Raw genomic sequence first — 27,315 nt, 5'->3', positions numbered from 1 at the left:
CCCGATCGAACTATAAACAATGGCTGTTATCAACGTTCAACACTACATGCATGACAATGAATTCAATACTCTTTGAGGTCCAATCTGATTTATTAGATGGTAGTATGGTGTATTCCCACCGGTTGACCGAGTATACGATTCCAGAGAACGTAGACTCTGTATGCTAACTGCAAGTAATTAACCCAGATCCAAACAATACCTACTATACTAGCCTAGTACCGATTGCCCCATAACTAGGAGAAGAAGGCAAAGAGAAAAAACTAGTGGCCAACTAACCGTTCTAATTATTTCCCGCGCTTAACCTAGACCGGTGAATTCCATTCGAAATCCGGGCCCCTCCCAAACCAAAGGTTCTGGATGTGAACAATTACATTAACCGGGTAAATTACTAGATAGAGCATCTCATCAGACCGGATCCGGACAGGCAGACACATTAGAGTCCTTCGGCTGGAAAATCAGGGTGGTGATGATGGACAAGAACAGAAAGTATCGTTCGTACTCCTTCTACTACGACGATGAGGAAGTATAAGGTCGGTGGGTACCTACAATACTGCAATGCAGCTCAGGTCATGGATGCATTCGACCATTGGCAAAACTGGGAGATGGGCTAGTTTGCCAGTGTGATTGGTATATCTGTCTCGTAATTTTCTTCCTCTTCCTTATTTTTGATTTTGATATTTTTCTCATAGAAATTAGGAATATCACTCCCCGGAATCGGGCTGACCACCTTGCAGAGATATGGACTGCCAAGGAAATAGACTGTCCAAAGTACAGCACAAGAGATAGAAATAGAAAACAAATCTGATCAATAGAATAGAAAAAAAAAAAAAGAAAAGAAAAAAAACCAAAAGAATAAAAAGAATAGGAACACCCCAAGTTGTCATCTACAAGATAGAATTGATATCTTGACCCCTGTCAGGTACCTTGAGGTTCCTTCATCAATCCGGCCTAAAAAGAACCACCAACAAACTAGGCACAACAATCCAATAATCCCTATGTAATCAGTAATAAACCTGAGCTGATACCAACAGGCAAACATCAGACGGAATAGTTCGTCCCGTAGAAATAGTTCAACATTGGTACCGAAGATGGGGTCGTGCTGGGCTCCTTTCAAGGACTAGTCCCCGTTCGGTTCTAGACACTCCAGGATCGTCACAATTCAGGTTTTGTTCGCCGCAGCGGTGGGGGCCCAGTACTGGAAATCCGATCTCCACTCGTCTCAAAACCATGTCTGATGTTGCTTCTCCAATGAGGATATACCATCTGATCTGATCAGCCCTGTCGAACCATCGCAATGGATCCGGTCTCTCGTGGATCATGGCAAGAGACAATCGGATTGTGTGTACGGAGGATATGATAGATATTTAAACCCTCCGTTTTTAAAGTGTGGTGATGCGCTTTTCAAACGCCACTCGACAACCCTTGGATCGTCAAAGTCCGATCGGACTCCAGAGGGCGATGAGGATGTTCATGCAGGACACGCAATTCTAGTCAATGATTCGGCGATAGTTGACCCCACTGTGCTGGCATTGCAGGTCTCGACGCAATGAGGGAGATCTACCCTCATCTATGGGTTTCAATGCTGATAACGGGGTTGTATCGAGTGTGCACCATTCAAAGTACAGAGTATTTTCAATTGGAATAAATTGTGCCAAAAGCCCATGGATGTACAAGATTTCTGTGTATTGTTTTTTCTTATTTCGATGCTGTGCCAAAGTTATCCCTCTACTCCACTCCGGACGGTTGGTTGGACCAACAAATACCATATCCATGCCCAGAAACTCCTTTTGGCGATACCCAGGAGTCTCCATCCCTCGATGTCTTTCTGAATGACCTAAAAACATAAGACAATGGTCGATTCTGGCGGGTCTTGTCCCGTTCAACGATCTTTAAACTTGGTCAAGTACCCCATACCGACAGAGTGCCGCCTGACTCACTCCGATGCGTCGACTGAATCCGAGTCAGTAGTCGTATCACCTGCTTGTGAGATGTTCATCTGATGATCGGCTCTTCCGAGGATCATGACATCTCCTTTAAGGGCTTGAGACCCCATGTCTATTGGCACTGGTGATAGTCATTGCGAGACATAACCCACTGGAACTAGGCTGCTCAGACAGAATACACCGTAAAACACAATCCGCGTGTGCTTGTACAAGCGCGCCCAGCTAGTGACCAGGAAAACCATTGCATCAGATGGAAACCTGGTTCTCTCTGTGTCGGATGGCCTGGTTTTTTCACGGGCAGGTTCTTTATTCCTGTCGAGGGAAGGGTCCAACTCTTAGCGGCGGTCAATGCTTGCTTTGCGGAATAATTCTTGCAACCTCTTGAATAGGTATGAGCTTCAATGTATCTGACAACCACTCTGAGGTGTAGAAACTAGGGATTATTCGTTGCACCAATCATGGGGACATCTAAGGCAATTACCCATAAGGCCGACCTTCTAGGGTTATTTTGCCTTGCCGTTGAGCTATAAAATGACTGTTCGTATCTTGTAATAAAAAGCATATACGACATTACGTGAACAACTTCCAGTCGTGCCAACATTATACGCCCGAATGAACGAAATCGTAGGGAGTAAAAACGTAGAGAAATGTGTTAATGAAACAAAGACCGTCGGTCGTATACAGACCGAACTCCGGATTGTTGCCTGAGGCCACATGATCTTCCATGCTCCGACCTCCTCTCGCTTTCCCGCACCTCCGCCAAATCATCCCGATGCTCAACGGCTCTCCCATCCCCCACGGCAACCTAACCGCTGCAGGAGCAGCTTCCTCGCCATGCCCGACGACCAGAAACCGAAAGCCTTTCCCGACATCTCCGCGAAGCTATCAGCAATCCCCAAAAAATCCTTCTTCGAACGCCAGAAAGCCGAAGCCGAAGCCAAGCGCGCCCGCGAGCAAGCCGAAACCGCCGCTGTCTACGAAGACTTTGTCAAATCGTTCGAAGATGACACTACAGCGCAGGATCAGGGCATGTCGGATGCGAGGGGGATGAAGCTTGGGGGTAGACCGGCTGGCTTTGGAGGTGGCCCTCCGAAACGGCACTTCACCAGCTCTGGTCCGCGCATGAGCGGCCCTGGCAGCCTAGGGCCTCCTCCGCCGTCGTTGGCCCGCAAGCGCACCCATGAAGGGTTTCAACCGTTGTCTCGGAATCAGCATTCTACTCATGGAGTATTAGGTCTAGATAATTTAGGTACGGTTTCGCCGCAGGCCGCTTCGGCGTTTCGCGCCACGGATGACGATGAAGATACGACCGCTGTCGACACGAAGGAGGCAGAACGGGCTGCGGCCAAACCGACCCTATACCTGGCCTCATTACCCCCAGGGACTTCTCCGTCCGTGATTAAAACTTTGATCCCGCCTGTCCTGTCCGTCGATAATGTGAAGATCCTCCGTCCCCAGAACCAACCGTCAACCGACCGAAAATCGGTGTCCGCCATTGTGACCCTCGCAAACGAGTCTGCAGCTTCGGACATTGACAGCACGGTCAGTGGGCTTCAGAACCGATATCTAGGATGGGGGTTTTACTTGTCGATTTCGAGGCATCTTTCGTCTGCCGCGATCAGCTCGGCGATGCCGGTCACCGTTGGCCTGTCATCCACAAGCTCGCTGCCCTTTGGCGCTAAGAATATCATACCTGAAGTCGGGGGCCGACTGAATCGTGCTCCGCCCCCTGGCTTGCATCGTGGCGGATTTGCGCCCCCGAGCTCCTACGGTCCAGCTTACGGTCGGAACACCCCTGCGACGCAAGTCGAAGTTAAAACCCCATCGGACATCAAGCAACTGAGGTTGATTCACAAGACCCTGGAGAACCTTTTAAACTATGGTCCGGAGTTTGAAGCCCTCCTCATGAGTCGGCCGGAGGTGCAGGGAGATGAGAAGTGGGCGTGGATCTGGGACGCAAGAAGCCCAGGCGGCGTGTACTACCGTTGGAAGTTATGGGAAGTGCTCACCAACGCCGCGGGCCGAAGATCTGGCAGAGGGAAGCCTCGAGATCCCGCACTGGTATTCGAGGGTGGACCGAGCTGGACCCCGCCAGAAGCGAATATCAAGTTTGAGTACACTACCCGTCTGGACGAGTTCGTATCAGACGAGGACTATGACTCTTCGGACGAAGATATGTCGGATGGCGAAGACGACAGAAAGCAGCAGGGCGGAGCGGCAGCAGAAGCACTGGCTACCGGGAACGAAGGGCTGGGGTATATGAATCCTCTCCAGAAGGCCAAGCTCGCTCATCTTCTTGCTCGACTGCCAACCACCCATGCCAAGCTGCGGAAGGGTGATGTCGCACGCGTCACTGCGTTTGCAATCGGCCATGCAGGAGCGGGTGCTGACGAAGTAGTAGAGATGATCGTCTCTAACATCCTGGACCCGTTTGTTTACACCGGGGCCAATCCTGACCGCGAAGTGGAGAAGGGGCTTGCCCGGCGCGAGCAGGCTTCTAACGACAACCCGACGGAGGAAGGCCGTGCAGCCTTGAAGCCCCTTGACACATCATCCTGCAAATTGATTGGTCTTTATCTCATCTCCGACATACTTTCATCCTCTGCCACCAGCGGCGTGCGCCACGCCTGGCGGTACAGACAGCTGTTCGAATCCGCGCTCAAAGCCCACCGGGTATTCGAGCACCTCGGGAGGCTCGAGAAAGAATTCAGCTGGGGTCGTCTCAAGGCCGAGAAATGGAAGCGCAGCGTCGGGTCTCTCCTACACATGTGGGAAGGGTGGTGTGTCTTCCCGCAGTCGAGTCAAGAGCACTTTTTCCAGGTCTTCGACAAACCTCCGCTCACGGAAGAGGAAGAACGGGAGGAGCGGGAGAAGGCCGAAGCGGAACGGGCTTCCGCGGCGGCTTTCAAAGCCAAGAATCGTTGGAAGGCCGTGGAAGAGGATGCGGCCTCCAAGTTCGAGCCGAGCGCAGAATCGCACCGTTCTCGCATGGATATAGACCAGTCTGAAATTGCCCCTGCAGGCGAGGAAAGCTGGGATGGTGGGCCCATGAGCGATATCGACGGGGAGCCTATGGAGGATAGCGATTTAGAACCTCTAGATGGCGACCCCATGGAGTACGACAGCCCAGACGAACAGCCGCAACAGCAACCTCCGCAGCCAGAAAAGCAACCGGAACAGTTGGAACCACCCGCTCAGTCGGACTCACGACCGCCAGGCCGCAAACCGCGACCCAGGGCAGAGGATATGTTTGCGGATTCGGACTCCGATTGACGGATCGAGTAATGGATGTGGATGTGGGGGTTACCGTTGGCCTACAACATAGCGACAGTAGGAAATATATGATACCATTTTTACGACGACGCTTACTACTAGTCCACAAGCTACCACTGTTCTCCGTAGTATTAGTATAGATGGGTGCCTTAACTAGAATGGTGCCAAACCGGCCTCAGGCAAACGGCAGGGCGGGATAGGCAAATGGCCGCCCGCCGCCCCACAGAATCTGAAAGCCTTTCGGGGATGTTTTGATATCGCCCCTCCTGTTCTCCTTCTCTCCCTCTCTTTTCCAGAACTATCACCACATCCCTCAGATTACATTCTTATCCTCTCTTATACCCAGTCTATCTGTTCTTTGCGAACATCTACCATCAAAATGTCTAGTAAGTGACTACCCCTCCCACGATAGTCTCCTGCATCCTGTACTCGGCTACCCCTCCTTGGACCGGGCGCGCATCCGGATTCAAACAACGAGAGACAGCGAGCGCTTTCCAAAAACCCAAAACTAACGGTGTCTTCTTTTCTGCAACCAATAGACTTCTCCGAGATTGCCCGTACGTGATTTGATCCCTCCTCTCACACATGTCCGTCATATGCGCGAGACCGCATAGCGACACCTCTCCAGTCGACGACTCCCATGACCCCTCTCCCTTTTCCAAATAGCCTCGCGGTCGGTCTGTCCATCATACTAACCTGTGTCTGTCCCAAACAGAGCAGTTCGTCACGTTCTACTACCAGACGTTTGACAACAACCGCCAAAACCTCGCTGGTCTCTACGTATGTCCATGGACACCCCCCCTATATCTCTTCGCCATGGCGCATAGCACAGCGCAACGGTACATGGCGAATATGGATGATTAACGTGTGATTTTTGTCGGTCCATATAGCGCGACCACTCTATGCTCACCTTCGAGACGTCCTCCGTCCAGGGTACTGCTGCTATCATCGAGAAGCTGTCGGTTCGTTTACCCTTCACCAAATAAGAAAAAAGAAAAAAGGAACGGATTGGAATAAATGCTGATTGCGCCCGCGCGGTAGTCTCTCCCCTTCCAAAAAGTGCAGCACCAGGTCTCGACCTTTGACGCGCAGCCCTCGAATGCCGAGGGTGGTATTCTGGTCTTGGTGACCGGTGCTCTCCTGGTATGCCCCACCCCATATCTCCTTTTGCAAAGAACCTACCCTGGAGGAGCCTACTGTCAAATAGCCACGGTATTAATCGGTTATGCAGGTCGACGAGGAACAGAAGCCCATGAACTACGGCCAGAGCTTCCAGCTGCTCCCCGACGGCGCGGGCAGCTACTTCGTCTTCAACGACGTCTTCCGTCTGATCTACTCCGCCGCATAAATGTGGAAACCTTAGGACAGGGAAGTATTGGACTGAACTCCGCGGCGCGTTGTCCGGAGCAGTCAATCGAGCCTCCCGGGTTAGCAAGCAGGTGGGATAGCTTGGCGAGATGGCTGATTGGGAGCGATCTATGCGTGTGATGTAATGAAGATAATGAATACCAGGTGGGGGGAGAGACATGGGGAGAAATAACCGGATCACTTTTTCGTTTCCGTAGTGTACGGCTTCACCTCGCGTCCTTTCCCCCTCCCCTTCTGTGAAATTTCCGCATGAGTTTGTGTCCCAGTTGAATGAACATATAGATACATATCCAGATCTATCCCATCTGATGCATTTATGTATCCTGACTAACACCACCACCCCTTATCACCTTTACCCATCCATAAATAGAGCCGGGTCTTTCTTTGTCTCTTTCGTTGTCTTCTCTATTTCACTGACAGCATGGTTGGGTTTTAGTAACACACCGCACAGCAGCACCTCATCCCATTCCTTGCATCTAGCCACTAGCACTACCATGAAACAAACAGGTTCTAACCAGCAGATTGAGTAACACATGCTCATCACGCTAAACATGGAAAGAAAAGGTAGGCATACACATTCCAGTACATATATCATATAAACGCTCTCAGAAACCATTTGGAGAGTTTGTTCCAGCTCTTCCAAAAACAGCAATCTGCTTGGCAGAATCACCGATCCCGCAATAGCGGCGTCTCTTCGGATGGCGGCTCCTCCACCCCGTCAACAACATCATCATCATCGTCGTCCTCGGCTTCGACATCCTGCGTCGTGTCCTTTCCACCATGGTGCGCATGGCCCTTGTTCGGACCGAGGTATTCGAAGAATATGCCCAGCATCAGCAGCGTGCCCTGCAGACAAGCCGTCACGATCAGCACGCCCCACGTGCTCCAGCCCTTGGTCCCGAGTCTGGCAGCGAGGCTGCCCGCCCAGACGAGACTGCCGGGTGTTTGGATGCACATCATGGGGATGCTGAGACTGCCGACGCAGCGCAGTCGCAGGGTGGTCCAGATCTGAGGGAAGTACTGGATTGAGGCGAGGACGGCGGCTTGGATACCGCAGAAGTTGGACCACGACTGGAGGGCGGAGGGCTGCTTCAGGCCGACGGCGAGTGTGGTGATCAGCATGGCGGCTGCGTGCAGGATGCAGATGGCGCAGACGACCAGGGCGGTGCGGTAGGTGGGGCCCCGGCTGGGCTTGGGGTATCCTGGGGTGACTTGCGGTGGTTCGGGGCATTCTCTGGGGAAGTAGAAGGTGAAGAGGAAGAGACTGCGTGTGAGACAGGTTGTGAGATCCCGGATCATGTAATTGGTTGTGTGGTGGATGGCAGGGATTGAAGGCGGCGGGTTGAGACTTACATGGTGAAGAAGCAGAGACACTGGGTTACCACCTGGAAGATCCCCAGGAGGCCTGCGAAACAGGAGAATCCGCTGACATTCGAGCAGCAGGCCATATCCTGTAGGCTTTGTTCCTGGGACACCACGTTGGCCACGGCGGCCGAGCCGGACGTGGTGCCCAGCAGGACAAAGTATGGGGAGATTCCGAAGGAGCTTTTGAGGGTGATGATGCGGTGGTGTTGGGGGATGTAGGAGAAGAGGATCCCGAAGATGATCAAACTGGACGGAGGTTAGCGCTGTAGGACGACAGACGGGCGAGGGCGTCCATACATGGAGAGAATGAAGTTTTTATATCCTGGCGACACCAGATGACTGCATTGTGCAACAAGGGTATCCATCTTGGTTGAGAAGGGGGGAGTATCTGCCCCAAGCACAGACAAGCCAGAAACCACGGACTCTAATCAAGAACTGTTCACCTAGGAACCGGGTCAAAGAGGACTTTATAGCTGCCAGATTCCTGTTGGGCTGCTGACCAAGTGTCACATTCAACAGATCAAAGAAAGAAAGCAACAAAAAGAAATGAAAGGGAAAGAAAGAATTCTTGTGACAGGAGAGCGGGTATGGAGAGAGGCGCTGTGGAATGTATGCTGGTTGCTGGAGCTGTGCAAACACATCAACATGCAAGTTGAAACTCCTGTGGACCATCAACTATCTACCTTTTTTCACACCACTCATCTCACTCTCCTTGCTGATTTTGACATCGGGCTGCAATGAGCGAGAAGTGGAAGGGGGAGGCGATGGTTGGCGACTGGCATGGAGAGGATGATGATGATGGAGCACGACAGGTCAGTCGGCGATAACGAACACCCAGAGAGCCTAAGATAGCAGTCCGTAAGGCACCTCAGGCGTCTCCGCATCCACAAAAGAGGCAAACCCACATGATCGACCTAGCCTGTTTGGGCCTAGTGTGATGATTTACACGCTAGCTGGATTCGGCTAGATCGGTATAGCTAGTTGCCCAAAGGTCCTTACTAATTATGCTCGGTATTGTGATCGCACTATTTGAAACCTGCATTTTGAGGTGTCGCTGTATCTATGGTTGGATCTCCGAGGTTTGAATTCAAACTCTACCCAAGGATGATTGAAATCCTGTTGATTGGAAGAATGGGAACTCTATTCCCCAGTGGAATTACGTGACGAGCCGGCAGACAGGCATTGGCACTGAGCAAGGCCTGGTCTGGTCGATGACGCCAGTAATTGACGGCCAGCAAGCTGCCACTACGTCACTCGGTGATCATTTCTGCTACTTTATACCCTGCATTCCTTGTTCCATCAACATCAGACCCTCCACCACGCTATAAATCATCCTCTTGACTTTGAACAAGCTTTCGTGGTGGTCAAATTTCAAAATTGACCTCTCAACACTTCCTTTAATAATTGGGATTTCGACAGCAAGACATTCGTCTGGGAAGGGACAACAGAAGACCTCCCACATACCAAAATGAAGCTGCACTTGGGCTCGTACTTCGTGCTGGCTCTGGCTGCCACTGAGGCAGTCGGGGCATCGAGCTGGTTTAGTAAGGCTGGTAAGTATTGGAGAACCTATCATTCAGATTTGGACACAGACTGATGATGATTCTTTTCTAGTGTACAATAGATGGCACGAGACAGAGCTGGAACGATGGCTCACCGATCACGGTCAGCCCATTCTAGAAGCTTCCATCATCGGGAAGAAGCTAACAGAGAATCAGACATTCCACACCCGTCACCTGCCGATCGCAGGGACCTGGAGAGCTTGGTGAAAACGAACTGGGAAGACAAGGTGCAGAAGCCCCTTGCGCAGGTGACCGATCACACCGCCGACCAGATCCACAGCGTGAGAGATTGGATCTTTGATTCGTGAGTGACCGGGCAGAGACATAGTATCTTGTGGTACAATATTCTGACACCCGAACAGCTGGACCGACTCCCAGATCAAGGCGTTCCTGGACCGTCATGGCGTTCCCTGCCCGCAGCCGCGCAAACGCGACGTTCTCCTCAAGACCGCCCGTGAGAACTACGAGGGCATCGGAAAGAAGCTCGGAGAGGCGACCCACTACCCCGGAAATTGGCTCTACGAGCATTGGTCCGATTCGGACTTGAAGCTGTGGCTGGACGAGCGCGGATGGCCTGTGCCTCAGCCCACCACCCGCGATAAGCTGATCGCGGCCGTGCGTCGCAACGCCCGTCTCGCCAGTGTTCAGGCGCGTACCATCGCGGCCGCCGCGTCCGCCTCGGCGGAAGCAGCGCAAGCCTCTCTCAGTGAAGCCCTGATCAACGCGTGGTCCGACGCCGACCTGAAGAAGTTCCTGGACGAGCATGGAATTCGGGTTCCTCAGGGCTCCATGCGCAATGAGCTCATCGCTCTGGCCAGGAAGCACCGCGCTTCCCTGCTGAGCCAGGCGTCGACAGCCTCTGCCACCGCCACCGACTTCATCGGCGCGGCTACCTCCAGGGCGGGCAACGAATTCGCTCGCGCAACCGAGGATGTCGAGATGAAATATGAAGATGCATTTGATGCTGCGACAGCGGCATGGTCTGACTCCCGCCTCAAGGCCTTCCTGGATGCCCGCGGCGTCCCCGTGCCGCAGACCAACAAGCGCGATGAGCTGCTTTCCCTGGTGAGACTGTACAAGCACAAGGCCGCTACTGGCTGGAGTGCCTGGACCTTTGACACCTGGGACACGGAGAACCTAAAGTAAGCCCCTCCCCCCAAACAGTTCCATAATCCGCGTCATTCTAATCCATCACAGGAAATACCTCTCCTCCGTCAACTCCAAGGTCGCCCACCGCGCGGACATCACCCGCGACGAACTCGTCAAGCTCGCCCAAGACAGCTACAACAAAGCCTCCAAGGCGGGCAGCACCCAGCTCGCATCCGTCACCTCCTACATGGCACAAGCCACGGACGCAGCCAAAGCATCAAGCTTCGACACCTGGTCCCAGTCAGACCTCAAAAAATATCTCGACTCCTACGGTATCCCCGTTTACCAGGGCTCGACCGCCAACCAGCTGCGCGCCACCGCGCGCCAGAACGCCCAGTTCTTCCAGTACGGCACGACGCACCCGCGCGGCATCATCTACGAGAAGCTGGAGGGCCTGACGCAGTGGGTCATGGATCAGCTGAAGATCGGCGCGTCGAGTGGCCGCGCACAGGGCCAGGAGGCTGCTGAGAAGGTGAGGGATACGGCAGCTGAGGCGTCGGAGAAGCTTGAGTTGTAAATTGGGGTGATGTGATGTGATGTGATGTGAACTTGAACTGACTTACGTTTACTTTTTACTTCGTCGTTGTATTTCGGTTTCTTTGTTTTGTTTAATGGTTTGGGCTTCGGATGGATTATTGCCCTGGGCCTAGTATGTTGTTCTAGGGTGTATTATTGGTGAATGTTTATTTAAAAGGTATTTGCGAATGAATATGTATTTTCTAATCCTTGACGGTTATGATTGATTTACTAAGTATAGTGTAATTAATTTGCAGTAGTAGCATTTTGCCTGTCGGTAGATGTCCAGCTCGTAACATTTCTCAAAATGTTGAATGAAATGTATTTATCCTGCATGGGCAATGGCACATGAAACAACGACCCAGTAGGTCTGTAAACCCCCAAGAATCTCAGTGGTAAACAAGACAATGCAAAGAAAAGACGAAGCCAAATACAGGACCTTCATAAATCACATCTCATGAACAGCTCAAACCACCATCCTCCATCCACCCCACACATGACCTAGCGGTTTGGCCATTCGCCCTTTCCACGGCACAAAAGGCTACCTCCATCCTACCTACCCCTCACCCATCATTCAACCAATACAGCCCCGTCCATCTATCGAGTTGAGACTCACGACTTCGGCGCCTCCGCATCCCCCTCAGCAACCAACTTCCCCACGACAAGGTACTTCTCCAAGAAGCGCTCCTCCCACCCCTGGAGGTTCTCCAGCTGATCGGCGTCGAGGTCCTTGAGGTCGTCGAGCGGGCCCTTCAGGTCTTCGGTGAGCATCTCCAGGTCGAAGCTCTGATGGGCCAGACCGCGCGAGGCGTCACGGCCGGCGAAGTTCTCGTATGGGCCGCCCTTTGATAGATTAGCATTTTTCAAATTGTTTGATCTTGTTATCTTGTTGATGTGGTATTTCCCCTTTGCGCTGGGAAACGTTGTATATGGGTAGGTCGGTATGCAGGTGGCGAGGTGGGTAGAATAAACATACCGGTCCATAAAAGTTCCGACCAGGCGTCACGTCAAACACGCGCCCACGCACAGCCAGATACACCGGCTTATCATCCTCGCCGTTGAACTCGAGCAGAGTGGTCGGAGTGAAGACGCGGAAGACGACGGGAGGGGGGCTCTTGGGGAGGGCGGCGGGGGTCTTGGGGCGGAGTTGGAGGTATACGGTGACGACGAAGAGGGAGAGAAGGACGAGGTTGATGGGGGTCGCGATGGACATTCTGTTTATCTGGTGTTAGGATATTTCCGGTATTTCTTTTTGTCTTTTCGGATTGGTCGGGATATAGAGGAGCTCTTACACCTCGGCACTGTCTAGATGATAAGAGGTGTTAGTAACTGGTTTGGTTGAATGTTGGAAGAAGATCGGGTTAAACGTACCTGATGAAGACATGATCGTATTTCACAAATCTCGAGTCACGAATCTGAGTGAAGTCCCACGATACAAGAGATATGCTGGATGATATCGGATCAGATCGTCAACGGTTATCCAGGCGGGAACTGCGGAGTTCAATTTGGCCAGTTGACGTGATGAGTAAGCGGCGAGCATAACCTCTACGTCATGTGACACACTGATGATGGGCACCTCATTGTTCAGGCAGGACGTAGTGTCGGAGAACTAACGCTGATTGGACTAGCCCGTTCTATATATACGCTCAGGCACTAAGGCCGGCCTGAAACAGTTCCACCGGATTTCCATTTTCTAGCGACTTTCCTACTTGATTTAGCTCGAGGGATTCCGTCGACACAATGGAAGGTGATCGGATATCCATGTTCCTGACGATTCCTGGAAGGATCAGATATTGATTAACTTGATGGACTGATCTCACTCCAGTCAATCTACAGTCTTGAAACAAGTGACAGGGCAACTCCTTTGATGAACCCCTCGGTCCATCAGGATCAGCCCACCGAACTAACTGACCCGCGTCGACCGGTTTGATTGCTAAATGAGCCTAATGCCCGACTAACTCGCCCCCATCGAAGCATTGGAAATTTGGATGAACAGTTGCCCAGCACCCGAGCAGTACAATCAGGTTATTCGCTCATGTGAAACAGGGTCCTTCATCTTACTTCTTGCTGTGCCTCAGTGGCCCATCCTGTGCCCGGGTGTCCGAGCTCTTGCCCCCTCCACCAGCTGGCCGAGACTTTATTTAGATGCTTCAACGGCCCCATCGGTTCGCTCAATTCATTTATATGGTTGATTTGTTCTCACGTCACTGGTTGTCATCTTCATTCCTTCATTCCTTCATTACTTTCCAAGACGGGTTGTTGGCTGTGCCAGGCTCTGTTCCCACCATATCCTTGTTTTGATCCCCTCTTTTCACCTTTCTTTTCTTTGACTCTTACTCTTACTTTTTACTTTTTCTTCTTCTTTTCTTTTCCCTTTGTCTGTCAGCCCACAGCTCTTTGTTCATCTACGCCCAATTGAATGACATGCAGACCGGGTCGTTGCATGATTCGTATTTGACACGCTGACTATCCCATTCGTTCTCTTCTCCATCTTGTCTTTCTCTTAAACCATCCCTTACCGCGCTCCCTTTAAACCTACGTGAGACATACGGTCGATCAATTAAGGTTCACCTGACAGAATCGGAACTCTCATCATGTGGGGGAAGGTCTCGTTTCATCGATCGCGGAAGCCGGTAAGGAGATCCCCGCGTTGGCAGAGATCACCGATTTCACAGTGACCATATTGACGTCTCTTAGTCTGCCGCCTCCGTCTCGAACGCCAAACCCGATAAAGCTCTTCCTTCTATACCACCGTGAGCAAGGCCAGATACCATCCAGAGTCAACCGAGTCGCTAACCTGATATCAGTAGCAACCATGCAAACACACCCCCTCCCCCACTCCGGCCCGTGCCAGAGCGTCGCGTCACATCTTCCATCTACTCGCACGATATCACTGTGGAATCCCCTCGCCAGCGTTCCTTCAGTGCAAACCACCAATTGTCTCCCGCCCCAAAGACCGTCGGCTATCAAACATACGGAAGTGGCAGTACGAGCCGAGACGTCTCCCCTCCCGACTCGCCAGACTTCGTTGGCCATGGGCCAGGCATAGACAATGGCCGGGTGTCCCCAATGGAGCACGACCCGAATCCGAATGGCGGACAGGGCGGAAATAACTTCAACAGCCACCTGCCCGTCTTACGCAGACGCGCTCACACCTCCAATGCCGATGTCACTGCGCCGGGACGGCCCTCCCCTGACCCTTCATTGAGAGCCCATGATACCAGATGGGACACTTTCTCTGGGGAGCCGACAACCAGCGACGCCGGTCGACCTGGACAGGTGGATCCGCGCGATATGACAAATCAACTCGGCTCCAAACCATCAGGATCAGGCATCCTAGGCTGGGGCAAAGAGCATCTCCAGGCGAAGAGAAGACTGACCGAGACACGTAGCAAGATGGGGCGGGAGCCGTGGAAGGGAGCTAGCGGGCGATCGCCGATAGTCAACCCAATACAGGAGAAACCACTAGGGAGATCAGCATCATCACGTGTGCGCCCATCGCGCAGCAATGATCGCATGCGGGATCGCAGCAGCCCCTCCCCAGGTCCTGATTTCGGATACCTGGGCATGGTGCCGACCGTGGTTACGACCATCACCGCTGGCGAAGCCAACACCGCCGCCGCGGGAAAGCATCTGCCTAGCCGCGATCTTCAACGGACGCGGGTGTCCGAGGAAGAGCCCACCCCGACTAGTGTGCATCATAGCCGTACCCCGCCCCGCGTTGACCTACCCGCCCCGGAGCCTGATCTGAACATCACCTTGGCGGCCCTGAAGCTGACCAACGACGCCAACGCCGGGGAACCCACCAGCCGATTCAGCGCCACCACATACGAACCCACCGAGGGCGGCACTTCCACTGCAACCGCGAGTCCGAGGAATAGCATCGACGCCGCTTCGCGATCGACCGAGAACTTCGCAGCTTCGGTCATGTCCCGCAAACGCCCAGTCCCCAGCATTCATACCCCCGGCGTGAAGCCCACCCGCAAACCCACGCCGTCGCAGATCTCCGACGACGCGGCGTCGACCAGGGCGCCCTCGGTGTGTCCGCCCGAGCAGCACGTCGAGAACCGCGTGGAAATGCTGGAAGCCAGACAGAGCACGCTGGGACGTCGCAAGGCGAACATCGATACCATCATCCACGAGCTGACGCAGGTCATCCAGCCCAGCTCCGTCGACTATGATATGGCGGCCCGGGAAGAAGTCAAAAAGACGGTCGCCAGTCTCAACGCCGAACTCGCCGAGATCAAGCGTGAGGAGCATGAGATTGGCTTGAAACTCCTCCGGTTGTGGAAGAAACGCGACGAACAGGATTTCTACGGCGGGGGCACCAGTCTATGGGTTAAAAGAGTAACCAGCTGAGCAGGATTCGCTTGGGACAGGGTTGGTCGTTTTGAGTCTTTTTGTCATGCCATGTTTTCTTTTTTTTTCTTCACTCGTCCTTTTATATTCTCTTGACATTCTTTGACCTTCTTTTTTGTCTCTTCTGTTTCTTTTCTTTCTTTTCCCTTTCCTTCCCTTCTCTCCTTCTCTTCTTCTATTCTCGTCTTTTCTTTGCTCTGTTATTGGCGGGCCCATCAGCTTTTCATATACCCTGGAATATGATACGAACAGATTTGCGACTACCCAGATTTAGCCTTCGTGGTAATGAAGTCGTTCAATCTGTATTATGGAATCATAACATTGCATACATCCTTCAAGGGAGCAGTGCCGGTGAAGACCTCTGACAAGTCTCCGGACACAAGACCTTATCAAACCATGACCCTGGGTCTAAATATCCCATCATCCGAACGAATGCCTACACGCAATATATATTAAGAAGGCAAATAAAATTGCTTTGTCGGAATAAAGTATCAGGGTAGATGTAGGTAAACCGGGACCCCTCTTCAAGGATCCACATGAATCATCGCTCGTATTGTGTATCATAAATTCAAAAAGAAACTCCGCGCATGATCTTCGGTTCCATGTTTATTTCTTGCCCGACTTCTTGATACCCTGGGAGCCCGTGTTCAGGGGACCCTTCTTGCCCTTGGCTGCGTCGGCCATGTCCTTCTTGGCCTTGGCGTCTAGTATAGCAAAATGAGGAGTCAGTTATTGTTTGAAAGTAGTGGAGGAAGTAGGTTGTTTAGTAGGTGTGTGACGTACCGGCCTTCTGCTTCTCTCTGAAGGCGATCTCATCCTCGTCGAGGTCCTTGGAGGCCTTCTTGGGAGCCTTGAGGGGCTTGACCTTGCCGCCTGTAGATATGTCGATTAGTTACCTTATCCAAACTGGACGGTTGTGTTGGAGCGTGGTGGGAGAATATTGAAACGTACCTTCTCTGCCTTGACCGCCCATTGTGCAGGTTGTATGATATCAAGGGGGTATAGAGGGGGAAAAGTGGGATGTTGAGTTGGACTGGGTTGAGAGAGAAGAATCGGAAAGAGAGAAAAAAAACTGCTTATCATGCGGGGTGTGGCGCTAGTGCGAAATCTGCCCGGCCGGACAAGACGTGACTGAGCTAAACCAAGTTACCGCCTTGGGACTGTCTCTGGTCTTTTCGTCTCTGTCTTCACTTTCTCATTCTTTTCCTGTTTTATCAATCAACATTTTTCTTCAACTTTGGGTTTCCTTTCCTTGCTACCGAATTGTCGCTGCTAGTATTTTCTTCGGTCTACCAGAGTTGGGAGAGAAACTCAACAACGAGCTAATCCTGGCAAGGACCGTGGCAATCAGCCGGTTGGACTTTCTCAATACACCTCCCTACTATCTCCTCATCGGAACTCTCCTGGCTAACCGGAGTCATCGATCTTATCTAAAGTTCCCTCACAAGAACCTCCCGTGTCCCGAGGTGATTCTTGCCCCTGCTTGACTCATTCATCCATCTGTCTGCGCCCCGTGAAGCTTCATCATGGCATCGCGCAGGTCGAGATCTCCATCGAGCCCTTCCGAGGGTGAGATCATCGAATCAGGTTCGGAGACGAAGGCAACTACGTCGCAATTTCCTCTTAATGGCAGCAGCGTTGACCGTCCCACCAGAGTCAGTATCACTTCACCGGCGCCCAGATCCAGATCTCCCGCCTCGGTGAGCAGGTCGCCGCGCCGTCGGCGGTCGAGAACCCGGTCCCGGTCGCGATCGCGCTCCCCCTATCGTGACTACAGAGGTTATAAGCGCCGCCGAGACGATGACTACGACGATCGGCGGGCCCCCAGACGTGCGGGCGGCCGCCACGACGACCACCGGTTCTATGATCGCGGCCATTCGCGCAGACAGCCGCCGAGATCCTATCACGACTACGACCGGGAAGAAGATCACGTTGGGGGACTCCGTTACAGTGACGACCATGATCGGCGAAGAGAGAAGCGCGCTCGCACGGGCAGCCGCTCCCCCTACCGTGAAGTGCGGAAGCCGAAGCAGTACTCCGGTGATGAGTGGGATTCCCACAGGGGAGAGACCGTGGCTTCCCGGGATACTAGGAGAACATCCACTGAACAGTTAGTGAGCGAGCGAGGGAGCACTCCAGTCGTCGCTCGAGAGTCTAAACAAGTTACTGAAACGAAAGAGAATCAGGTGCAGCATGCTTCGGGGAGCAGTCGTGTTAAAAATAGGTGAGTCCTTTGCGAAGGTTATCTAATTTGGTCTTGGTTGACATATCTTGTAGTGAAAATGGAGTACAGAGCGAACCGACGGAAGAGCAGCCGCCGGAGCCTATCGACGAAGCGGATCAGCTAGAGGCCCGTCGTAAACGACGGGAGGCCATCCGAGCTAAATATCGCAGCCAGGCGACACCTTTGCGCTTACAGGCACTCAACATCGAGACCGATAGAGACTCTCAGTCACCTAGTACTGACATCAGTGCGACCAACGGTGTACAAGGTAGGCACATACGGCCCTACACACTACGATTTCGGACTAATGATTTCATCCTGACAGAGAGTTCAGCTGCCCAGACACCAAACGACAGCACTGGGGAGATATTCGCGGACTTTAACATCGGCACTGATGCAGACCTCATGAACAACGGTGCGCCCGTGGACGGCGACAAAGATGAACCGTCTGCAGCAGACTACGACCCGACGGTGGATATGAAAGCCGAAAGGGAGAAACATGACCAGGATGTCCCGGCTGCCGCCTACGACGAGACGCAAGGTGCCAAGCAGGACATCCTGCTCCCGGATACGCCGGCCCCGCCTAAGCCCAAAGCGAAAGACCCGTACGACATGTTCGCGGAAGATGACGATGATGACATGTTCGCCGAGGAGACGGAAGAGACCACGCATGCATCGGCAACCGCAGTGCCGCAGCCGCAAGAGCTGGATGTCAGCATGTTGGACAACTGGGATGATCCGGAAGGATACTACAACGTGCGTCTCGGTGAGTTGATCAACGGACGGTACCATGTACAGCAGAACCTGGGCAAGGGGATGTTCTCATCTGTAGTGCGGGCGACGGACTCGAAAACGGGAGGGCTGGTTGCGATCAAGATCATCCGGCAGAACGACACGATGCGCAAGGCGGGGATGAAAGAGGTGGACATCCTGCAGCAGCTCCACGAGGCGGACCCGGACGACAAGAAACACATCATCAAATTCGAGCGGATCTTCGACCACAAGGGCCACCTGTGCATGGTGTTTGAGAATCTGAGCATGAACCTGCGCGAGGTGCTGAAGAAGTTCGGGCGGGACGTCGGGCTGAACCTGCGGGCGATTCGGGCCTACGCGTCGCAGATCTTCCTGGGGCTGAGCCTCCTGCGCAAGTGCAACATCCTGCACGCGGACCTCAAGCCAGACAATCTCCTAGTCAACGAGCAACGGAATTTGCTCAAGGTGTGCGACCTGGGGTCCGCGTCGCCGACCACGGAGAACGAAATCACGCCGTACCTCGTCAGCCGGTTCTACCGGGCGCCAGAGATTATGCTGGGGATTCCGTACGACCACGCGATCGACGTGTGGTCGATTGGGTGCACACTGTTCGAGCTGTACACGGGCAAAATCTTGTTTACCGGGCGCAACAACAACCAAATGCTACGGTCGATCATGGAGTGCCGGGGCAAGTACCCACCCAAGCTCCTGCGGCGGGGGACCTTGACCCCGATGCACTTTGACGAGATGCTCAACTTCCACAGCACCGAGGAGGACAAGATCACGGGACGGTTGGTGACGCGTGTCGTGGACTTCAAGAAGCCGACGCGCGACCTGAAGACGAGGCTACTGGGGAAGGGCACGCGGGGGATGACGGAGAGCGAGGTGAAAGAGTTGGGGCAGTTTGTGGACCTGCTGGACCGGTGTTTGAGCCTCAACCCGGAGAAGCGATGCACGGCGGCGGAGGCGCTGAAGCATCCGTTTATCGCACGAAGTCGGTAGGTTATGATGATGAGGCTGTATATACTTGGGTGATGTCATGTTGGTGACATGATTTGCCTGTAGAATGGGGGGGTTGGTGGGACGATAGGTTGCCACCGCCGTGGGGGCGGAGCTCGGAGATATGAGCAGTCGTGTTGCCACAAGGATTATTATTATTTATTATTTATTATCTACTTGTTTATTTGTCTTGTTGTAGATGGGTATCCATGTACACTTTGGTGGAGAGTAGGATCCAGTCTATAGGTAGAAGGCATTACAGCACGGCTACCTAGGCAGGTGGCAAGCAGGCGGCAAATAGCGGACGGAAGTGCAGGTGGCAGACACACTATCAGAGTTGGCCCTTTGCCCTGCCTTGTCAAGAAGGTTATACTTTTCATTGCCCCGGGTGTTCATCCCAACAGAGCCAGGGCATGAATGATTCGTCCAACGTATCATATCATATTATCTCATCTCATCTCTTTCATATCATATCATATTATGATATTCATCAAAATGATCATGACCAAAGTACCCTAATACGACATTCCCATGATGTCATGTCTAGTATTCATCCTTCTGATGCCTTTCTTTTTTTTTTTTTGTAAGGTACCACTAGCTGAAGAGGTATGAGACTGCGCCAGCTGAACAATGGATGTGTGGATGGTGGGTGGGTGGGGGGATATAGAGCACGGACCTGTTATATTTGGATCAGATGGATCAGTAGGTAGGTGGTGAGTATGTTTAGTTTAATTAGTCGTTATTCTTCGTAGGTAGATACTTTGTTACCTACTAGGTATCTGCCTAGAGCTGGTATAACTATCTAGTGCTGATGAATGTACCAGGTATACCTACTCGTCCTCCGTAACAGGGACAAGGTAGACAGCGGCAAAACCAGCCATCCATCAGGAAAGAAGATACCTCAGGTATGGATGGAAGACACGGGACGCCTTGCAGGACGAGCCAATCAAAGTGGGGTCTCGGACCGCAAACGTGGCCGCAAAGCAGCCAATCGGGGTGCGTGTGGGGTTGTACCACAGATGGTGATTGGTGGAAGGGCTAGGGGTTGCCTCACTTTCACATCATTATTTCATGGATGTTTTTTGAGTCATTCTCATGGTGATTTAATTCTTGTGGTCTGAGAGTTGATTATCTACCTTCAGGTATTATCTGGGATGAGGTAGAGCGTAAGATGGATGGAATAATTATTGTATGGAGTACTCCGTACGATGTATACTCCAAGATGATCAGTGGGTAAAGACGGTGTGTTCTATTTATTATTGATGAATTAATCTCCTTCTAACATCTAGAACACTACTCTGGTCAAGATGGTGGATGAGCTGGCACAACAAGGCTAAATTACCATCACTAATCTAACTAGATAAAAATAAATCATTATAAATCAATAATAATCTAGAAAAAGTGTGAGGAACAGCCAATCAACCCTCCAGTCCATGATCATTCAGCATGGATCATGAGAGGGGTGGTGGGGACTGGCTACCTCTGGTACACCGCCATGAATGACCATCGAAGCATCATACATCTCTAGCCTGGTGGGTCCGTCAATAATCCTGTCCATTCTGGTCTGGTCTGGACATTCTGATATTATTTTCTGAGGTGAGAGAACCAACCGATCCCCAACGGGCCATCCGAGTGGAGGCCTTTGGAGAGCCCCGTGTTCGTCTGTGGTCTTTTTTCTCGTTTCTTCTTCTCGCCTCCTGATCTCCACACCATCTTTGCCTCTGATTTTCTCTTGACTTCGACTCCGTACTGGGACGGATTTATATATCAGTCTCGACCAAGTTCTCCTATCCTCACTCTATCTGGTTGGTTGATCGGCGACAGATCAGATTCTCCTTTTATATTATTATTGTTTTATTATTTCTCTGTTAATACCTCACACTCTTCTTTCTGTCTTCTTTCTTATTACCACCATCCCCCCTCCATCCTTCTTCCTCCTTCCTCCTTCCCTCCTTTAATCCTCCACCTTATCCTTCGGTGCCCCAACCATCCACCATCTACCATCTACCACCAACCTTCCCAACTGTCCACTGGATCAACCGGGCACCGCCTCCTGTTCTCTCACTGCCACGCTGGATCTGCCCTATTCTTAATCTCCTCCCCCTCCCCCCCGCCCCCTTTCAACAAATCTTACCCAAACCTACTCTGACCCACTGGATTATATCAACTCTGCCATCACTCCGTGATTTTTGTACCAGGATTGGATTACCTACCTTGAACCCGTTTCCCAACTGTCACTCCTTCCATGGATTCCTAGACGACTTTCCTTTGGTTCTGCCCTGTGTGCCACCCGGCCTTGACGATTTGGATGTTCTTTGCCACTTGACGGGATTCTGCCGGATATAATTGCATGTTGACAACCGTCAACACCATCCGACCACCATCATAATAAGGAATCGGCCTGGATCCGGTTCCCTTTTGGTTTTTTTTTTTTCTTCTTTTTCTCCTTCTCCCATCTTGTACCCGTTCTCATTCCCTATTGATCATGCATCCTCCGACCTTTGGCATGTATCCCCCCATGCTTCCCACCCCCCCTCCCTCGCCTCCCATCCCTATGTCTCGTTGCTATGCCCCGGAAGACCGTTTGGGACTCCTCCTGGCCAACCGCCTGGAGCTTACCTCGATCCTCGGGGTAGGCGCCTATGGCGTCGTCTACACCGCCGTCGACATCCATACCAATATCATGTACGCCGTCAAGGCGCTCAACAAGGCTGGCTTGGATCCCCGCCAGCTCAAGTTCCAGCAGCGGGAAATCAAACTCCACCACACCGCCAGCCGCCACGCCAACGTGGTCTCCCTGGTCCGGATCATGGATGCCGTCGATTGTACATACGTGGTCATCGAATTCTGTCCGGAAGGTGACCTGTTCTCCAACATCACCGAAAAGGGCCACTTCGTTGGAAATGATCTCTTGGTCAAGCGCGTCTTCCTCCAAGTCCTGGATGCCGTCCAGTTCTGCCACTCCCAAGGGATCTACCACCGGGACTTGAAGCCGGAGAACATCCTGGTCACCGACCAAGGACTGACCGTCAAGCTGGCCGACTTTGGCCTCGCCACCGAAGATGCCAACACCACCGACTTTGGCTGCGGCTCGACCTTTTATATGTCGCCTGGTACATCCATCCTTACTCCCCCCTCCCTCCTTCTACTCCAACTGCTAACGTGAGTAGAATGCCAACAAACCTACCCCCGTCCCATGTCCTCATACGAATCGGCGCCCAACGACGTGTGGAGTCTCGGCGTCATCCTGGTCAATCTGACCTGCGGTCGCAATCCGTGGAAACGAGCCTCCGCCGAGGATTCTACTTTCCGCGCCTATCTCAAGGACCCTTTCTTCCTGCAGTCCATCCTGCCCCTGTCCGATGAGATGATCGTCATCCTGAGTCGTATCTTCGAGTGCGACCCCACTAAGCGGATCACCATCCCGGAGCTGCGCCACTTGATCTTGGACTGCCCCCGGTTTACGATGAACCCGGCCACTCCCTGGGCCCTGCCCCAGTTTGTGCAGCCCGTGCCGGTGTCTACTCCCGTGGACGTCGACGCCTTCACCCAGTCGTCCGTCTCCTCGGGCTCTTCCCATTACTCGGACGCCTGGGACTCGGCCGTCTCCGACACATCTTCCTGGACCGAAGGCTATCCCGACGTGGACAGCGTCTCCTCCTTATCTTCGGTCGGCGTGGACTTCGCGTCCGACTGCAAAGATGACTTTCCCCCCGCGGACTCGGTCGCCTGCAGCGATTTCCCCGAGCCCCTGGTCTTCCCCCAGCCGTTTACCCTTCCTATCCGCGTCTGCTGAACTTTCCTTCTGTCTGAACGTGATGACCACCCGGTTGTCTATTTATGAATGACGCCTTCAACAACTGCTTCGGATTTCTCCATCCTGGATTGCATATGAATTTGGAGCGACCGTGTAATATTTCGAAAAGCCCGGATTGGACATACTTAATCTCTGGATGCCTGGTTACCACAGCCGTGGATTCGGGACTCCAGCTTGACCTCGAGCTTGGCGAGCCATGGGATGTGGAGTGTTTTATTAATGTTGATATCATGGTGGAACTTTGTTTATCTTGGGTCTGTTTTCATCTATTGTCTATTTCTACTGTCTGTTTTGTTTGGTGTTTGGTGTTTGGGAAGGGCATCTGAAAGAAGAAAATACCCCACATCAAGCGTTCTTATTCTTCTTTATTCTTTATTTTCTTCTATCCTTCGTTCTTTTTTATCTTTTCTTATTGATTTTTATGTTTGGAGTTGGAGGACCTCTTCATTACGATACCTGTGATACATGGTTACATGGACAGCCATCACACATTGTCAAGATAGTTGCGACAATTATACGTGTTCCCTCGACCAGTCAGTCAATCTATCCGACTGGTCCGCTGGCATCTAGCCAGCGAGGATAGGGATCGAGATGAGATGACAGATGACGTTGAATAGACGACTGCGACGTTCAATTTTTATTCTATTTTCTTTCTTGACTCATCCTTATTATCTTTTCAACTTCATCAAACTTGACATGGATGATACGGATGTGGATATGAAATGGATATGACTAGTGCCCTTTCATCCTGCGTCGGCCTCCCCGAGAGTCGACTCGATCAGATTGAACCACGCCACCACTACCACGACGCTGTGCGACTTGAGTTCTGTTCTTTTTTGCCGTTGACAAGGGGCGAGTGTCACACGGAGATTCTGATTCTGGATTTTTACGATACGATGAGATTAAATCTTATGATACGGTACTTTGTATGATATGAGCTTACTCTGTATGATACTTTACGATGGCTACGAGTATGCTATACTCTTTTGAATTGTCGAGTGTGACCTTATGAGAGGAGGTTATGTTGGATGTGGTATTGACGGCTTTGGCTCGTGCACATGATATCAATCAACTACCTACGATATCAACTGCAATCAGATATCAAAAATACCAACCAACCACTATCCTATCAAAAACAATCACTCAATCGATGCCACGGAAAAAAAAAAAGAAAGAGAAGAACTACATATTCCTCCCCCCCGTAACCCGAATCGTCTCCCCACTAACATAACTAAACAAAGGACTAGCAACCCCCAACACCGACCTCGCCGCCTCCTCGGGACTCGCCGGCCTTCCGAGCGGAATATCCGGATACGCCGGCGTCTTCGCCTCCTGCTGGGCCCCACGGCGGGAATCAAGCTGCTTCCCCGGAATGCCGAGCGCGACTTTCGTCCCGTCGGGGGTGGTGATGAATGCGCCGGCTTCCTTGGCGGCTGTGAGACGGGTCTGCACGAAGCCAAAGGCGATGGTGTTGGAGCGGACGCCGAAGGCGGGGCCCCATTCTTTGGCGATTGTGCGGGTTAGGCCGACGACGCCGGCTTTGGCGAGGGCGTAGTTTGCTTGGCCTCTTTATCGTTGATTTTGTCAGTATTGTAGATGGGGGTGGATATGATATGTGGGATGGAAGGTAAGGGGAGAGAAGATAAGGGGAAACTAACGCATTGCCATGAATCCCAGAGGTGGAACTGATATTGATAATCACCCGCGGCTCCTTGTCTTTCACGCGGAAGTAGGGAGCAGCCGCGCGGACGAGCTTGAAGGGCGCTGTGCCGTGGATGGCGAGCATTGTGTCCCATTGTTTGTCTGTCATCTTTATATATTGTTAGCATTCATTCATATTCACAGTTATATTCCATGTTAGTGTCTCTTTCTCCTCCCTCTGGATATAAAACAGTAAATAAAGTAATTGAAAGAAGAAAGAAATACCTTGTGAATAACCCCATCCCACGTAAACCCCGCGTTATTCACAATAATGTGGATCTTGCCGCCCCCAAAGTCGGCTGCCTTCTTGACGAGCTCGCCGATGTATGCGTCGTTGAGCACGTCGCCTGGCACGGCTAGAGCGCGGTTGGGGGATGCGGCGTTGATGGCGTTGGCTACTGCGTTTGCCTTGTCTTTTCTTTTGTGAGTATCGTTCTTCATTCTCTTCTTTTTTTTCTTTTTCGTATGGGCTGGACCATGTATGGGGTTAGGTAGTATAGTAGCTACGCTACTACATCTGTAAACAGGCAAAGGAAAACGTACCATGATCAATATCAGCAACAACCACCTTGGCTCCCTCATTAGCAAACAATCTCGCCGTCTCGGCTCCAATGCCCTGGCCGGCGCCGGTGATGATGGCTACCTGGTTGGCGAGGAGGCCGGAGGGGAAGTTGAGGTGGGAGGAGATTTGGGAGAGTCGGGCTGCCATTTTCGTTTTTTTCTGTTCTTGGCTGGATTGGGTTGTGTTTGATCTTTGTTGTGGTTGTTGCTCTCGTTGGATAGGAGAGGAGAGAGGTTGTTGTAGTTGGAGGTGTGGAAAGATGCGTGCGGAGATGTGAGGGGTTTACCTAGGTATATAATAACTAAGGTGCTGTATAGATTGCCTCGGCCCGCGTGGACCGAGTACCGCTCCATTGTATACTTCGTAGTCAGACAAACTAGACTCGACTTCTATACTCGATACACGACTCAATTAAGTTATAGCAATACTGAACCTATATTACAACAGATATACTAAAAAATTAAGTAATATGAATGCACTGATCAGCTATCAACGCCTCATGCCCCCGAACCGTCTGCAACAACCAACTCCCCTCCCCAATCTCCATCCCCCCGGTCCTCATCCCCATCTCAACGGCATCTTTCGCCTGCCCCAGCGCCTCCTGACACTGCGCCAGCCGCCCACAAAGCAACACCCGTCTCACCCGCCTCGCCTCATCTGGACTCGTCTCGTACTCGCCATACGACACCACCGACCCGTCCCCTCCTCCTCCCCCCATCGCCTCCGGCGTCGTCGACGCGCCATACTCAAACGACACCCAGTAACTGAACAATTGCGCGGCCACATCCAGCGTCGACACCGCCAGCAGCAGATTGCCACTATCCTTATGACACTGCCCGCACTGCAAGAAACCCTGACACACGACCAGCGCCGCCCGCAGCGCCTGCAAGCTCCGGTCGAACCGCAGCTGCGCCGTGTCGACTGCCATGTGCCGCAGATGCGCCATCTGGATCTGGAGCGCTTCGTCGCAGTCGCAGGCTGGCGGGAATGTCGGTACGCTCGGCACGTGTACCGCCAGTGGGCAGCTTGTCAACCCCTTCGTGATGAACTCTTTTTGCAGGAATGTGGGCGACATTGATGTTGGGGGCTCGCACAGCCCTTCCTCTCTCCCTCCTCCCGTCGGGAGCCCGTCCCCGAACGGCGACCCGTACTCTACGGGTGAGGTCAGCAGCATTGTGGCCTCGTGGCTCTGGCTGTCGGGACTCTCCGAGTGACTGCTTGCTTCGTAGGTCGGCGCTTGCAGGATGCTACTGGCAGATGAGCCCCGTCGGTCAGGCGATGATGACGACGGCGGCGGCGGTGGTTGTTGCGCCGGCCGAGACCACCGGTGATGATGATGATGATGATGGTGGTGGTGATCCCCCGGGTACCGCGCTGGCCCGATAGCCGGGAACGCCTTGTCCAGATCGTCCGCGCTGAGCAGTTTCTCCTCCTGCAGCTGGCCCAGCTTGCGCAGCGTCGCGCGGTTCTTGCTCCCCTTGGGCTTGCCGGACCGGTTGGCCACCCGGTACCGGCAGTGCAGCCCGTGCCGGAGACACCGGATGCAGGTGTTCTTGCCGGACAGGTTGCACTTTACTTTGGATTGGCGGCAGTTCTCGCACGCTGCCCGGAGCTTGGGTGCGTCGGCCGCATTCCCCGTGTGGTTGGGCTCTGTGAGCATCTATGTGTTGTTGCGCTGGTATAACACTGGGGGGGGGGGAAGACAGTTCGATGGAGGACGACTT

At 52.6% G+C, this 27,315-nt stretch overlaps 10 protein-coding genes across 10 annotated transcripts; 6 read left to right on the top strand and 4 right to left on the bottom strand.

Annotated features, from left to right (window-relative positions):
• Positions 1–2,732: 2,732 nt before the first annotated feature.
• On the top strand, positions 2,733–5,289 carry BDW47DRAFT_109260 (SWAP/Surp domain-containing protein). Its single transcript, XM_024813422.1, has one exon. It carries the CDS (start codon positions 2,778–2,780, stop codon positions 5,214–5,216), a length of 2,439 nt encoding a protein of 812 aa, XP_024670197.1. The 5' UTR covers positions 2,733–2,777; the 3' UTR covers positions 5,217–5,289.
• A 200-nt stretch (positions 5,290–5,489) lies between these two features.
• BDW47DRAFT_109259 (nuclear transport factor 2 family protein) lies at positions 5,490–6,877 on the top strand. The gene is made up of 6 exons (XM_024813421.1): positions 5,490–5,602; positions 5,756–5,773; positions 5,932–5,996; positions 6,107–6,178; positions 6,258–6,359; positions 6,448–6,877. Exons 1-6 carry the CDS (start codon positions 5,596–5,598, stop codon positions 6,562–6,564), a joined length of 381 nt encoding a protein of 126 aa, XP_024670196.1. The 5' UTR covers positions 5,490–5,595; the 3' UTR covers positions 6,565–6,877.
• On the bottom strand, positions 6,878–8,765 carry BDW47DRAFT_109258 (PQ-loop repeat-containing protein). The gene is made up of 3 exons (XM_024813420.1): positions 8,247–8,765; positions 7,938–8,195; positions 6,878–7,848 (listed from the first exon to the last, which is right to left on the bottom strand). Exons 1-3 carry the CDS (start codon positions 8,312–8,314, stop codon positions 7,251–7,253), a joined length of 924 nt encoding a protein of 307 aa, XP_024670195.1. The 5' UTR covers positions 8,315–8,765; the 3' UTR covers positions 6,878–7,250.
• A 652-nt stretch (positions 8,766–9,417) lies between these two features.
• ish1 (double-strand break repair enhancer MSC1) lies at positions 9,418–11,177 on the top strand (the record flags this gene model as incomplete). The annotated part of the gene is made up of 5 exons (XM_024815283.1): positions 9,418–9,502; positions 9,564–9,614; positions 9,668–9,815; positions 9,874–10,653; positions 10,709–11,177. 5 exons carry the CDS (start codon positions 9,418–9,420, stop codon positions 11,175–11,177), a joined length of 1,533 nt encoding a protein of 510 aa, XP_024670194.1.
• Positions 11,178–11,429: 252 nt separating this feature from the next.
• Positions 11,430–12,707, bottom strand: BDW47DRAFT_109255 (cytochrome b5-like heme/steroid binding domain-containing protein). Its single transcript, XM_024813419.1, has 4 exons — positions 12,548–12,707; positions 12,469–12,481; positions 12,153–12,390; positions 11,430–12,019 (listed from the first exon to the last, which is right to left on the bottom strand). Exons 1-4 carry the CDS (start codon positions 12,558–12,560, stop codon positions 11,789–11,791), a joined length of 495 nt encoding a protein of 164 aa, XP_024670193.1. The 5' UTR covers positions 12,561–12,707; the 3' UTR covers positions 11,430–11,788.
• Positions 12,708–13,569: 862 nt separating this feature from the next.
• On the top strand, positions 13,570–15,678 carry BDW47DRAFT_53702 (uncharacterized protein). The gene is made up of 3 exons (XM_024819265.1): positions 13,570–13,809; positions 13,874–13,929; positions 13,987–15,678. The coding sequence occupies exons 1-3, from the start codon at positions 13,771–13,773 to the stop codon at positions 15,533–15,535; spliced, it is 1,644 nt and encodes a 547-aa protein (XP_024670192.1). The 5' UTR covers positions 13,570–13,770; the 3' UTR covers positions 15,536–15,678.
• Positions 15,679–16,141: 463 nt separating this feature from the next.
• BDW47DRAFT_127527 (translation machinery-associated protein 7) lies at positions 16,142–16,508 on the bottom strand (the record flags this gene model as incomplete). The annotated part of the gene is made up of 3 exons (XM_024816730.1): positions 16,142–16,239; positions 16,319–16,408; positions 16,487–16,508. 3 exons carry the CDS (start codon positions 16,506–16,508, stop codon positions 16,142–16,144), a joined length of 210 nt encoding a protein of 69 aa, XP_024670191.1.
• Positions 16,509–17,061: 553 nt separating this feature from the next.
• BDW47DRAFT_132952 (putative serine/threonine protein kinase (Prp4)) lies at positions 17,062–19,647 on the top strand (the record flags this gene model as incomplete). Its single annotated transcript, XM_024817703.1, has 3 exons — positions 17,062–17,759; positions 17,813–18,027; positions 18,085–19,647. 3 exons carry the CDS (start codon positions 17,062–17,064, stop codon positions 19,512–19,514), a joined length of 2,343 nt encoding a protein of 780 aa, XP_024670190.1. The 3' UTR covers positions 19,515–19,647.
• A 2,418-nt stretch (positions 19,648–22,065) lies between these two features.
• On the top strand, positions 22,066–23,307 carry BDW47DRAFT_119000 (serine/threonine-protein kinase; the record flags this gene model as incomplete). Its single annotated transcript, XM_024815282.1, has 2 exons — positions 22,066–22,624; positions 22,682–23,307. The coding sequence occupies 2 exons, from the start codon at positions 22,066–22,068 to the stop codon at positions 23,305–23,307; spliced, it is 1,185 nt and encodes a 394-aa protein (XP_024670189.1).
• A 1,203-nt stretch (positions 23,308–24,510) lies between these two features.
• On the bottom strand, positions 24,511–27,251 carry BDW47DRAFT_118999 (uncharacterized protein; the record flags this gene model as incomplete). The annotated part of the gene is made up of 5 exons (XM_024815281.1): positions 24,511–24,895; positions 24,987–25,138; positions 25,255–25,442; positions 25,573–25,760; positions 26,071–27,251. 5 exons carry the CDS (start codon positions 27,249–27,251, stop codon positions 24,511–24,513), a joined length of 2,094 nt encoding a protein of 697 aa, XP_024670188.1.
• Between the last annotated feature and the right edge of the window lie 64 nt (positions 27,252–27,315).

Source organism: Aspergillus candidus (assembly GCF_002847045.1).
Source record: "Aspergillus candidus strain CBS 102.13 unplaced genomic scaffold BDW47scaffold_38, whole genome shotgun sequence".
NCBI lineage: Eukaryota > Fungi > Ascomycota > Eurotiomycetes > Eurotiales > Aspergillaceae > Aspergillus > Aspergillus candidus.
This window is presented reverse-complemented; position numbering and strand designations above follow the sequence as displayed.

Bases quoted from the DNA above. Each gene is read 5' to 3' on its own strand.
- BDW47DRAFT_53702 (XM_024819265.1), top strand. From the start codon at position 13,771: ATGTGGGGGAAGGTCTCGTTTCATCGATCGCGGAAGCCG. The intron at 13,810-13,873 runs GTAAGGAGATCC...GACGTCTCTTAG, and splicing joins TTCATCGATCGCGGAAGCCG to TCTGCCGCCTCCGTCTCGAA. The intron at 13,930-13,986 runs GTGAGCAAGGCC...TGATATCAGTAG, and splicing joins GCTCTTCCTTCTATACCACC to CAACCATGCAAACACACCCC.
- BDW47DRAFT_109255 (XM_024813419.1), bottom strand. The intron at 12,020-12,152 runs GTATGTTTATTC...AATCTATCAAAG, and splicing joins GTCGGAACTTTTATGGACCG to GGCGGCCCATACGAGAACTT.
- BDW47DRAFT_109260 (XM_024813422.1), top strand. From the start codon at position 2,778: ATGCCCGACGACCAGAAACCGAAAGCCTTTCCCGACATCTCCGCGAAG.
- BDW47DRAFT_109259 (XM_024813421.1), top strand. The intron at 5,997-6,106 runs GTATGTCCATGG...CGGTCCATATAG, and splicing joins AAAACCTCGCTGGTCTCTAC to CGCGACCACTCTATGCTCAC. The intron at 6,179-6,257 runs GTTCGTTTACCC...CCCGCGCGGTAG, and splicing joins CTATCATCGAGAAGCTGTCG to TCTCTCCCCTTCCAAAAAGT.
- BDW47DRAFT_109258 (XM_024813420.1), bottom strand. From the start codon at position 8,314: ATGGATACCCTTGTTGCACAATGCAGTCATCTGGTGTCGCCAGGATAT. The intron at 8,196-8,246 runs GTATGGACGCCC...ACCTCCGTCCAG, and splicing joins AAAAACTTCATTCTCTCCAT to TTTGATCATCTTCGGGATCC. The intron at 7,849-7,937 runs GTAAGTCTCAAC...TCTCACACGCAG, and splicing joins TGTCTCTGCTTCTTCACCAT to TCTCTTCCTCTTCACCTTCT.